Raw genomic sequence first — 13,212 nt, forward strand, 5'->3', positions numbered from 1 at the left:
TGGCATGTTCACTCCCACATTACTTCAGCTGTATTTGGGAATATAATTACAGTGATGGTTTGAATCTCTGCAATCTGTAAATGTGAGCAATTTCAGTTCCGGCCTAGTCATCGGATAATTATTGTAAGTTACTCCTATTAATTATTTTGTTCTTGTTTGATAAGAGATGGGTAAGATGGGTAAGTTTTCAAATAAACAGCTTTTATTATTATATTTATTACAAATATTTTGTAATATAGGTGTTATACATATCTTTACATGTTAATGTGTCCTTGCTGAATACAATTATTATTATTATTATTATTATTTAATTCTTTCTTACCTAGAGTTTTGCATCATAGTGATCAAGATTTCTATAAAAATATTAAGCAACAAAAACTATTTTCAGAAGTGATAATAATTTAAAATGTGTCTCGAGCAATGTTTCCTGACAGTGTTATATACCTGTATAAAAGATGTGCTTTTTATTTGTTTATTTAAATAAATAAATAAATAAATTGGGTAAAATGTGAGGCACAATATGAAATCAAAAGTCATGTTCTCAGTTACAGATAAGCAAATTCATTCAAAAACAGTTCATTTTTCATGTCGTCGCCTCAAAAAAATAGATGGATTTTTTTTTTTATTAATACATTTGCTGTTCCGTAAAAAAAAAAAATATATTTTTGCTTTAATGGACAAATGCACTAGCAGTTTATTACAGTCCACTGCATCAGCAGCGTGTCTATATATTCATCAAAATCAGGTTAAAATGCAACTTGCTGAACATGTCAGAGCAAGCTAATAAACCATCACTGAACCTCCCGTTTGATTTACTGCAGCCATATGAGCTCATCAGTTTATGTAAGTCAGCTAAAACAGATTTTAGAGAAATCACAAGCCATAAGAAATCAAATCAAATAAAGTAAAGGAACAAGGCCCAGAACTCCTAGCAACAACTCTGAACTCTCAGATGCATCTGTTTGTTTGTGTGTATGAATTACAAGTAAGGGATACTCAAAGTATCAATTTGATGTGCTGAAGTCGGTGTTATTACTTTAATTATACAGTTGATTTCTCTCTGCCTTTCCCTTTGTGTTGTTGTGAAGAGAAGTGAGATGCCATAAATGCTCAGCTGTGTTTGTTGGGTTTCAGCTGCAGCTGATGTCTCTCCTGGCAACCACAAAATGCGGGATCTCTCTCCTCATTGGCTACTGATTTTATGAGCGATGATGAGTCCAATACTCTCATGGAGGCACAGACAGACAGGCCACATTTATCCATGTTTATTGAGTTTGTGAGGGTTTAGAATATGGTTATTATTTATCATGTTCTTGCTTTGAGACATAAATCCTCCATGATCTCAAACTGAGAATGCAGCTGCATCTGATTTTGCGATATGTCGTTCTGTCAACATTTAAAGAGTTTTTTAAATTTATTTATTAATTTATATATATATATATATATATATATACCATTAAACCATTATATTACCATCATATACATACTGCATCATATTTTATGAGAGCATGGATTTATGCGGTTGTGTATTTATGCGTCTGTAGTAGCCTATATATATATATATATATATATATATATATATATATATATGCTACTCGTCTGTCTGTGTGTACTACAGTACATCACTCCCTTTAGTACAATTTTAGTTTGCTCTTGTGGCTACCTTGAAGTAATGTTACACGATAGATTTTTTCTCAGTTTGACGAACATCTGCTTTGACAGAGCAAAGGTGACAGCATTTTCGTTCATCATGTGCTCTGTCTTCCTTAGAATCCATTAGATTGAGAGATAATTTGATTTCAGTTCATACCATCAATCATATCGAGATACACTTGGATGAAATATGGATACCTACCCCCAACCCCCCCATTTAAATAAGATAAAAGCTATATTAGAGGTTAATATGCACAGATCCTGAAATTGCTGCAGAAAGTCAAAAGACGTAACATCACCCCTACTGTGAAATAGATAGTGCATACTAGAAAGCATTCATTATATAAACATAACGCAATAAGATTAATAGCATCATTTGATGGATGAAGTTTAAACATAAGAATTACATGCTGAATATGTGTCCATCGAGGCATGTAGTCCTTCTAATGTTTTCAAAGTCTCTGGGGATATGAGATGTGAAACATTTAAAAAAAAGTTTCTTTTTTCTTTCTCCATAAACACTGCAGAAATTAATAAATGCTTCAACAAAAAGAGTGGATTAGTGGCATGGGCTTCCTAAGCGCCATGCCCCCTGCGTACTATTTATTCACTTTGAACTTCACCAGAAAACATGAATCTCATTAATCAAGCAAGAAATAGTCACTGCACATTGATCTCGTTTTCATTCATTATGCAAAAGATCTCAGATTGTTTTTTGTTTTGTTTTGTTGTTGTTGTAGTTGAGATGACCACAGGCAGAACCTGTACTGTTGTGTTTGCATATACTCTATTGATATCCACAGTTAATCTACTTTATAAAATTAATGTAAGATACGTAATGTCCTTGCTGTCTTTTATACATAGAAAAACAATGAATAGTAATCAGTAGATCTTTTTTTATTATTAATTCTTACTCATTTTTTTTTTTCAGAAATTAAAGGCTGAAACATGTGCAATATGCAACAGTCTAACTAAAATTATTATCATCAAAGTGACATTTTAGCGCTAAAGTTATCAAACCTCTATTTAACTTCCTGTGCTTTTAGGTTTGTCTCAGTAGTCCATCTCTCTTTAATTAATTTAACAAAATTAGTCTTTTATTTTCTCTAGTCTTCTCTGAAACCCATTAGAATACAATTTTCATGAACTGAATGTGTTACATGGAACACCTTCAATATGATTAGTTTATTCTTATAGAATGTATTCTAATTTAATGTCCAGTGATGAAGTTATCCTTAAAAAAAAAAAAATCAATATAGAATTAAAAATTAAAATATTTAAGCAGGGTTTAAATATGAAATGTATTATGTCAATTCTTCCATGTGTGTTACATGAGACCTGTTTAAGAATTGATGAGTGTGTTATGAGGACTATTTTGGAATATGCTATCTATCTATCTATCTATCTATCTATCTATCTATCTATCTATCTATCTATCTATCTATCTATCTATCTATCTATCTATCTATCTATCTATCTATCTATCTATCTATCTATCTATCTATCTATCTATCTATCTATCTATCTATCTATCTATCTATCTATCTATCTATCTATCTATCTGTGTATCTATCTGTGTATCTATCTGTCTGTCTGTATCTGCTTTCATTTAGTTTTATTTAAAGCTTTAGTAATTCTGTTGTGTTTTGCCATTTTGTAATTTTTATTTTTTTATCTCTATGTAGTTTTGTATTAAGTTTTAGTGTTTCGTTTTAGTGCATTTAAATGAGAAGAAATCAGAAAGAAAAATGCACTGAATTGGAAAAATCATCTAATCATCACTAATCGGTATCATAATCTCTCGGTTTGTTGAAGTGATCTCACAGGTTTGTATCAGGGTAAGTAAGAACTTACAAACTCACATGCTAAATACAAACACAGACCCTTGCTGTACCCCGTCTTGTTGTCCGTACCTTCGACCGCCTGTTCTCTGTTTGTTTCTGTCCCTCACTTTTTGTCCTTCTATTTCCTGTCCTTCCTCCACTTCCGTACTGCCTTATTCTCTTCTTACCTCTGCATCTCTCTCTCTCTCTCTCTTTCTCTCTCTCTCTATGTCTCCCTGTGGTGGTGTTTGCAGTGGAGGGCCAGTGGTTGGACTGGGCGGCCTGGTCGCAGTGCTCTGTTTCCTGCGGCTCTGGAACTCAGCAGAGGCAGCGGCGCTGCAGCGTTTCAGTTCATGGCTGGGCGGAGTGTAAGGGGCCACATGCAGAAACTCGTGAGTGCACCAATCCGTCCTGTGGGGGTAAGTTTCTCTCTGGTGGGCTTACAGTCTTAAATCGACAGGTAGTTTATGTGCACAGCTGCAATTTGTTTGCTGTCATGGTCTAATTAATTGCAGCGAACACTCTAAATTGTCTGTGGTACCAAACCACAGAGATTTACCGGTCCGCACCGCTCAACTTGTTCCACAGTTATGCTGCTGTGTCAGCATATGCTAGTTAGCACCCCTGATAATAATTAACAAGCGCAAATTAGCTTCATGCAGGTGCTTTATGACCACATTCACACTGCAGCTAAATATTGTTGTCACTTCGTTTTTAAGTGCTTTTTCATGTTTTATGCAACAGTTAGTTCCGGTCCTCAAATCTGATTGGCTGAACAGTGTTATAAATATTGTTATTTTAGAGTCACTGATGTCATTTATTCATATATTTTCTGTTTACATTTCATTTCATGCATTTAATTTTTGCTAAACTTTTAGTATATATATATATATATATATATATATATATATATTAAAGGATTTTAATTTTTGTTTTAGTTAACGATTAATAACTCTGTTTCCAAAAGTGCTGATATACAGTCTAAAAACACTGAGTCATTTAACATTTGTTTTTTTTTACTGTGTTCCAGTCAAGAGTATTAAAACTGAATTGTGTAGATGGTCAATGATTGTAATTATATCTCCTGTTCCTGTTTCAGGTGGAGGGAACTGGGGTGCTTGGAATCACTGGAGCTTGTGCTCCAAGACCTGTGACTCAGGTTGGCAGCGGCGGTTCCGTATGTGTGAAGGCACAGGAATCCAGGGTTACCCTTGCGATGGCTCTGGAGAGGAAGTGCGCTCATGTAATGACAAGAAGTGCCCAGGTGTGTGTTCATGATCAAAAAAACAAAACAAAAAAAATTCCTTTTGGCTAAACTCTGATTTTGTATACAAAGCTATGATCAATATGCCTCAAAGAGGTGTGAAGGTCCATGGCCTATTCTCTTCTGAGGTTGAAGGTCAATATACTATGAAGCTTTCACTGATGTTTTAAAAAACAAGACTTTCAGACCCTAATTTGTACCCTATTTGTAAAAAGTGCCCTTTACTTCAGTCTCTATTCTTTTTTTCCCCTTTCCCTTTAATCGGTCTGTTTTCCTTTAGGTCTCTCTCATTCATTCCCTTTCTTTTTCCATATTTAAAACTCTCTTTTCTCCTTTGTTTCCATTTCTTCTCTCTTTCTATATCGAGAGGGGTCATTCTTGACAGAAGGAAATTGTTCAAAGTGCTGCTATGTGTGATTTGTCAGCATGTCAGGCAGCACAGCAAACAGCAGATTTTAATAAGCATGCCGTTGACTTCAGCTTTGGGAGGCTATAGATTAAATAAATGTCAGACATTGCCGCAGAGCTTATATCTGGAACAGGGCTTTGATGGCACCAGAAACTTAAAGACAAAAATCTGTCCAATAGCTTTGTCGGGGTGTATTATGTTTAGATGAAAAGGGTAGGGTTGCGTTCTCCATCTCTCTCAGCTTTCAAACCAGTCCCCTTCTGTATCTCACCCCTGGGTTGTTCTCTGTTCTGAAGAATCTTTTGAATGAAAGTTGGAGAGGGATGTTTGTTGTTGTAGATCTCGCTGTATCTGTCGCTGATCTTCACAGAATTTGCATTTTCTTAATCAGTTTTTTTTGTCCTTGTTTAAGTGAAATATCTAGAGACACAAACCTAACTAAATTATTTCTGTCTGTCTGTCTGTGTGTGTGTGTGTGTGTGTGTGTGTGTGTGTGTGTGTGTGTGTGTGTGTGTGTGTGTGTGTGTGTGTGTGTGAGAGCAATCAGTCAATCATCAATAGGCTTTATATTTAATGTAGTTTGTACATGTACCCTAGTCTTTTTTTCTGTGGTTAATCTCTTACTTTTGGTTCATCCTGTGTGCAGCACCTCATGAAATATGTAAAGATGAATACCAATTAGCCATGGCGTGGAAGAGAGCCTCAGTCGGAGAGACGGTATACAATAAGTGTCCATCTAATGCCACTGGTACGTCATTGCACACATTCTCTCCACTCACCACTTAAGGTCTTTTGGAGGCATTTTAGAAATAAGAAATATTAAATTAATAGTTTACCTGATGATGACTTACCCTCATGTTATTCCAACCCATGATTTTTCCTTCCATTGAACAAAATGTTTGATATTTTGAGGAAGATCCAAATGGCAGTTCATGGTCCAGAGCAACTAAATAAAACCCACAGATTTGAGTCATTTGAGTCACCATTCACTGTTAATGCCAATGTATTGCCAATTGATATCATTAATTTAAAGGGATAGTTCAACCAAAAATGAAAATTACCACATGATTTACTCACTCTCAAGACATTGTAGACTTTCTTCTTTCAGGCGAATGCAATTGGAGTTATATAAAAAAAATGTCTCCTTATAATAGCAGTAAATGGTGCATCTATCCATCATAAAAGTACTCCACATGACCCCAGAGGTTAATAAAGACCCTCTGAAGTGAAGAGAAAAATATCCATATGTAATATCCACATATAAGCTGTAATATCTATCATTTTGTACTTGCATTCATGAGAGGGTGGCGTTCCAGCAGATGGCATAGGAAGTAGCCATAGCGTAAGCTCTGTTGAGAATAAACTAGTCTCAAAACCAAGTTTTGTTTACAGCTAAAGAAAACTAGTCTCCTCTTGGTTTATAGCGAAATCCTCAGACATTTTTTCTTTACAAATCCTTGTTTTGTAGAAATTACGGTTTATGAAGTTTTAAATATTCATATTTTTCTAACACAAAATGCATCAATTTGCTTCTAAATGCCTTTGTTAACCTCCCAGAACAGCGTAGAACAATTTTTATAATGGATGGATGCACTTTTTTGGGCTTTGAAATCTTGATCACCATTTACTGCCATTAAAAAGCTTGGAAGGGCCAGGACATTTTTTAAATATAACTGATTGTATTCATCTAAAAGAAAAATGTCATAAACCTAGGATGCTCGAGGGTGAGAAAAAAATCATTGGGTACTTTTAGTTTTTGATTGAACTTTGCCTTTAAGTCATTATTCTCTAATAATCGTCATCTTGATTTAGTAATTGCTGGTTCAGTCTGTATCTAGGCCAGTAATCAAAAGTTTGCAGTTTCTGTATAAGGACTACTTCATGACCATTGTACACTGTAGCTGAACCCCAGCTTGCTTAGGGATGCTTAAAATTTTTATTGTACATTGGCCTGAATAAAAATGTCAGCTAAGTGACAAATTACTAGTAAATTAAAACCGATCAAGAAAAGTTGATGATCTGAACTTCATTAGCTTCAGAGTGTATGCCACCGCCTACATCACATAAAACTCTGAAACTAAAATCTAATTTTGTTTTGGCCACAGCCAAAGACGCCATATCGAATGGAATCTCTGATACATTTGTTTCTTCTCACACTGTGACGCAGCTTTATTAAAAGATTTTATGATCGGTTAAACCACATTATAAAAATCCATCAACGATGCAGTCGCTCAGCTTCCAAAACCAACATCGCACAACGGACTCAAAATAAGTTGGTTTCCACACAGTTAATCAGCATTCAGTTCTTAAGCCCACTGAGATGAATTAGTGGTGTATGAGAGAGAACTTAATGAGGATGTTTACAGCCCAATATGTGCCGCCACAGAAAGTTAATAACTGATATCAAGTCTTTTTCAAGATTTTGACTGGTTGAAATGTCAGACTTTGCCGCAGAGCTTACATTGGATCCAACAAAAAGCACATTTCTTTCTTTGCGAGGCTGTAGATTTAATGTCACTCACTAACATGTTGTTTTGTAGATGATGACATTCATGTTTTGTGAACGTTATATATTGAGTGTTCTGCACTCTTCCAGTTGGCTCATGAGTTTCTAACCCTTCCCAGCACAGTGGCAGAGTTTTTTGGGGTTATTTATGCCCTTTGAGTACAGCGTGCAATAATTCTCAGATAGTAGTGAAGAAAGACACCCAAGGCGCTCAGTGATTTTTACCTAATAAAAACAGAAAGAGCTAATAAATGATGTCTTTGAAGTGGGAGCGCAGAGCAGAGTGTTGAATGAGGTCAACAGCGAGCAGTAATCTATATCCTCCATAACTCCACATCCCGGCCAGCACGGACTTTCATGCACACTAACCCCCAAAAGAAAAACCAATTCCTGCAGAGAACGATTCGCTTGACTTTTCCGGGCTATGTTTCCACGTCTGCCTGCATTCCCTGTGTGATTTTCAGGCCCATTTTTATCACAGCAAGGGTACCGGGGGTGAGGCCACGGTTGAGTCTTATTGGCCTTGATCTGAATGATGCAAGTGGCAGAAATCTTTAAGCAAAACTGAGATTACAGCAGTGTAAAATGACTCAAAACAATACTCAGAACAGACATTATCCCAGACATTATCGTATGGCGCATCCCAGTGAAGTCTTTTATATGAAGCATGTGAACATCACAGTACGTGTCTGTCAAACCTTGACATGTTGTTATTGCTTGTGCCCAATGGTGATAATGATCTGTTTTTTCCTCCCTTTCCCTGTAGGATCTGCTAGTCGTCGTTGTTTGCTGGACGCTAATGGAGTTGCTTACTGGGGTCTTCCGAGCTTCGCCCGATGTGTCTCACTTGAATATAGATATTTACATTTATCTGTAAGTAAATGGAAGTGGATGACGTGCTGTGAGGTCACAAAAAAACAGTTTGATTATGAATAATAATTTGTTTATGCACATTATTTAACAATCTTTCACCATTTTGATAAATAGTTTGTGTGACTTATTTAGAAATTGGCTCTGTATTAGAGTATTCCATATTTTCATACATAAGATAATACTTGTTTTCAGAGATAATTTTGAATTATATAATAGATAGATAGATGTAATAATAATAATAATATTTACATTAATAATTGTTTTTAAATTAACTAAAATACACTGTTTATTACTGTTGTTATTAACTACACTACTGCTAATAATAATAATAATAATAATAATAATACTAATGCATTTATTATTATTGATTTAATGATACACATAATTAAATATTTTGTGTTAATAATATTAATAATGTCACTACTAGTTGTAATAATAATATAACTTTGCTGTAATGCTACCACTACTACTACTACTACTAATTATAATAATAATACTGATACATTTTAATATAATACAAATAAGAATAAACGTTTGTTGTTATTTTTATTTAATACATTTTTAATTTACATTTAATTACATACATATTTGTATTAATAGTACTAACAGTGTTGTTATTATTATTATTATTTTTATTATTATTATTAAAATGCTAAATAAATTAAACTAATGTGTAGTTATAAAATTTAAGATGTATCACCTTGAAAACAGGTCATAATATTTCATGCAAATTTACTTAACAGTACATTTAGTTTAGTTTAGTCTAGTCTAGTCTAGTTTATCTTAGCTTAGCTTAGTTTAGTTAAAAGTTTTATTTATTGTAGTTTCTGTTTTATTTATTTATTTATTTATTATTTCAAGGATGCTTGGACATTTTTACTGGAAAACAAGACAAAAGGACGGATGAATGCGGTTTACACAGTGATTTAAAGGAGTAATCATACATGGGGCAAATTCTGTTGCTCAACTCAATTTGTGACATTTTATTTGATAGCTCAGTTGATAGCATGGATGAGCAGCTGAATATTAAATAATACAAGTTTAATACACCAGATTTGTAGTTGTACATCAGTGAATGCATATCAGATGCAAGGATGCATTTGTTTGCATTTTGTCTGGTGGTGTCACTAGAGCGGATAACAAGCCATGGAAAAGTGATAGATTGGAGTGTATTTAAAGGGCCGTGTGTGCTGGAGAGAACATTGCTGTTGTCACTATCCACAAATGATAATAAAGGCAATGACCACTCATCAAAACACTAAAAAGAGTCAATTCCACTTTCGGATCCCTAGTCATTATTACACACAAAGAAAATGAAAACCACTACTTGGGGAAGCTTTCTTTATAATAATCTCTACCATAAATGCTTCAAAGCTTGAAAAGCAACAACACAAATCACACAGCTTTCATACTGATTATGTACTTTCTATCGCTTGTTGTGTTTCAATAGTGATTGATTACTTCCTAACAGATTCAACGGCCTGCCTTCCTGCGCTCTTTCTAATTCTTTAGCCACAACCTTTGACTTTGAGTTCATAATGCCGAGTGGGTTTAAATTCGGTCTCGACCGAGGCGTGATGTGACGGGGTTGATTGTGCTGTTAACCTGTCCGCAAACCTTTCATTATAATCAGACAATGCTTAATTAGCTTTGATTGCCATTGTCTGCCACCTCCTGCTCTCACAGTACTGTCATTAGACAGTCAACACTTCGTCTGCTGACATTTGACCGCAAACATGAACTCTGCTAGTTGATTTACTAAGAGATAAGTTGCTTTCACTTTGTTATGCTCACAGCTTGGTCGACTATAGATGGGAAGTAGATTAAGGCGGCTGTCGATACTTTCAAACTGCTTTCGCTTTGCTTCAGACTCGAATCAATGTTTTTCAGCTTCAAAGCCAGCGTGTTCTTCTGCACTCTTGCTTACCTTTAAATCTGCATCTACATTTCAAGGTGCTTATTTATTCTCTTTCTGAGTTGTTTTAAATTAATGCAATACAAGTATATTGATGCATTTGTGGTTTAGGCCTGTATGGGTGCATTTTTTTTCACATGCTTGTTCATATATTTTCTCTTATTAATTATTATTTCAGCTAAAAATAGTTTAGCATATAATCCCATTTTAAAATGAAGAAAATTCCACAGATTTTCCCTTTAAAATGGGTGGAGGAAATGCATACAAATTCGAGGTCTGCGGATTTAATTTGGTATCTCTCTGGTTTTATTTATAAACCCTGGCTGCAACTTCATGCTTCTGTGGTTATTACTGAGATTTATTTATCAGTGTCTGTGCTTAAAATAATGTTTTTTTTCTTCTTCTCCTGTAGTTGCGAGAACATCTTGCGAAGGGTCAGAGGACCCTGGCAGGGGAGGGCATGTCTCAGATCGTGAGGAGTCTCCTGGAGTTAATGTCCCGTAAGAATTATTATAGCGGCGACCTCTTATTCTCCGTGGAGATTCTCCGAAATGTGACGGACACCTTCAAGAGAGCAACCTACATCCCAGCTCCTGACGACGTGCAGGTGTGTGTTTGCCTGTGGGTGTGTGTAGAGGTACAAGTAATAAATGGGTAGATGACAAAAATTGTGACCTGGCATTATTTCTTTCAGTGTTTTACACTGTTTGTACAGATTTTAACATCTTTTCTGTAAATAAATAGAAAAAGAACATATATATCACGCAAGCATAATCCGAGGCTATACAATGGTATTTATGTTACACAGCTTTAGATCACTGCTTGACATGTCAATTTCATAATTACCTATATTTTTCAAAATGTCATGCTTGAAACAAGAAGAAAAATTATATTTCATATTTCATATATTATTATATTATATATTATATATATTATTATCAGTAATATATATATATATATATATGTATATGTATGTGTGTGTGTGTGTGTGTGTGTGTGTGTGTTTGCAGTGCAGAGTAGCAGATACACATCCATCTTTTTGTCTTTTACTGTTTTTTTTTGTTTGTTTGTTTGTTTGTTTTCTTCAGAAATTCTTCCAGATTGTCAGCTTAATGTTGGACATTGAAAACCTTGAGAAGTGGGAAGACGCTCATCAGGTAAAATATCCTTCCTCTTCTCTCGCAAGACAACTGCAAATATCCGTCCAAAGAGCACAACTATACATATCTGTTCCATTTTAATTTCCCTTCCGACAGAGCTGTGTCATCAAAGCCAGGTCTGATCTCACAGATTAACAACAGCTGTAATCAGACTGGCTTTGGATGTAATAGAAGCCGACTGTGAAGTGTGTTGGGAAAGGGATGTGCTGTTAGAGCTGCCTCTTTGCATTACACCGCTCCATTACACACTATTTGACTGTAGATGCTCTGCAGTGAGGTCCATGGTGACTTTGATGTCAAGCCAGGACACTTCTGCATGGTAATAAACTTTCCTCAACTCAACCATCCATGAAGCCTTATTTTTATTAAAACAAATTTCTGGTGAAGACCCACTCATGCCCTGAGGCCTGAGATCATATTCTGACTCACTCAAGAGCATACACGTTTTCTGGTAATGTCAGATTACTGACACATTATGCCATGGTTACGCCTTACAGTCCAGAGTTCTAGTTCGCATCATTTCAGGGTTGCCAAATACATTCGTTCTTGTTTCAATCTTTATGGGTGAAATAGCATAAGATGCTTAAATAAGTCTTACTTTATTACCAATTTGTAGTTGTGCTTGCTAAGGAAGGCGTGCTATTCTTGCTCATATTTAGAGACATGGATTTGACCAAACCTGTCACATCTAACTATTTGTGCTATGTATATGTTTGAGTTCTTGTTGAGGAGATATCACACTTTATTTTAAGGGTCAATTCTTGCTATTAACAGACCATTAACAATGACCTTTGCCTCAGTAAACTCCTAATTTGCTGCTCATTAATAGTTAGTAAGGTAGTTGTTAAATGTAGGTATTAGGCAGGATTGTGGGTCTAGAATATGGTCAGAATATGTGATTTATAAGTACTAATAATCAGCCAATACTTTAATAATAGGCATGCTAATAAGCAACTAGTTAATAGTTAGAATTGGTCCCTGTACTAAAGTGTTACTGAGATATTTTTATGCTATTGCTATTATAAGACGAAAAAGACTTAATGAACTCTCTATTCATCAGAGAATCTCAGGCCCCTTTTACACTAGTGTGTTTCGTTTAAAATGCATAACTTTTGCTACAGTTAAGCCTGTCGTTTCACTACTCAAAAATTGAGACTTTTGAAAACACTGCAGACCCCGTTTTAGTTTGAAAACTCTGGGGCTACGTTTCAGTGTAAATGGAGACTTTTGAAAGCGATGGCATGGCTGCCCACATTCTCTGTGTATCCATGTCGACCGTGTAAAGAAAAACAGCACACTCAATGGTTAGATTCCACATTCGACGGCTCCGAGCACGTAGATGCCACCGCCATCTAAATAATAGGGAATCTGCCTATACATCTATAGTTGTACCTGCATGAATAGTCACTTTACATGCGTTTTCAGTTGTGTAGTGTAGACGGAGATCATTTCTGGTTAAAACACCAGTGTAGACGAGGATCATTTTCATTTTTAAAAACACCGGCTTAAAACGAAAACGCACTAGTGTAAACAAGACCCCCCCCCACAAAAAAAAAAGTGAGAGAGAGAGAAAGCAGGGCAATTGTTTCCATAATTAAAATATATATTG

General features: G+C 35.3%; 1 protein-coding gene across 12 annotated transcripts in view; it reads left to right on the forward strand.

Moving 5' to 3' along the window:
* The window catches only part of adgrb2 (adhesion G protein-coupled receptor B2), a 300,747-nt gene that overhangs the window by 179,665 nt on the left and 107,870 nt on the right, over positions 1–13,212 (forward strand). For all 12 annotated transcript variants that reach the window (XM_059556467.1, XM_059556463.1, XM_059556465.1 and 9 more), the window contains 6 exons: positions 3,731–3,895; positions 4,576–4,740; positions 5,796–5,897; positions 8,422–8,528; positions 10,856–11,050; positions 11,532–11,600. In XM_059556467.1, coding sequence (XP_059412450.1) covers positions 3,731–3,895; positions 4,576–4,740; positions 5,796–5,897; positions 8,422–8,528; positions 10,856–11,050; positions 11,532–11,600 — 803 coding nt within the window. The remainder of the gene's footprint in view (positions 1–3,730; positions 3,896–4,575; positions 4,741–5,795; positions 5,898–8,421; positions 8,529–10,855; positions 11,051–11,531; positions 11,601–13,212) is intronic.

Source organism: Carassius carassius, chromosome 8 (genome assembly GCF_963082965.1).
Source record: "Carassius carassius chromosome 8, fCarCar2.1, whole genome shotgun sequence".
In the NCBI taxonomy this organism is placed as follows: domain Eukaryota; kingdom Metazoa; phylum Chordata; class Actinopteri; order Cypriniformes; family Cyprinidae; genus Carassius; species Carassius carassius.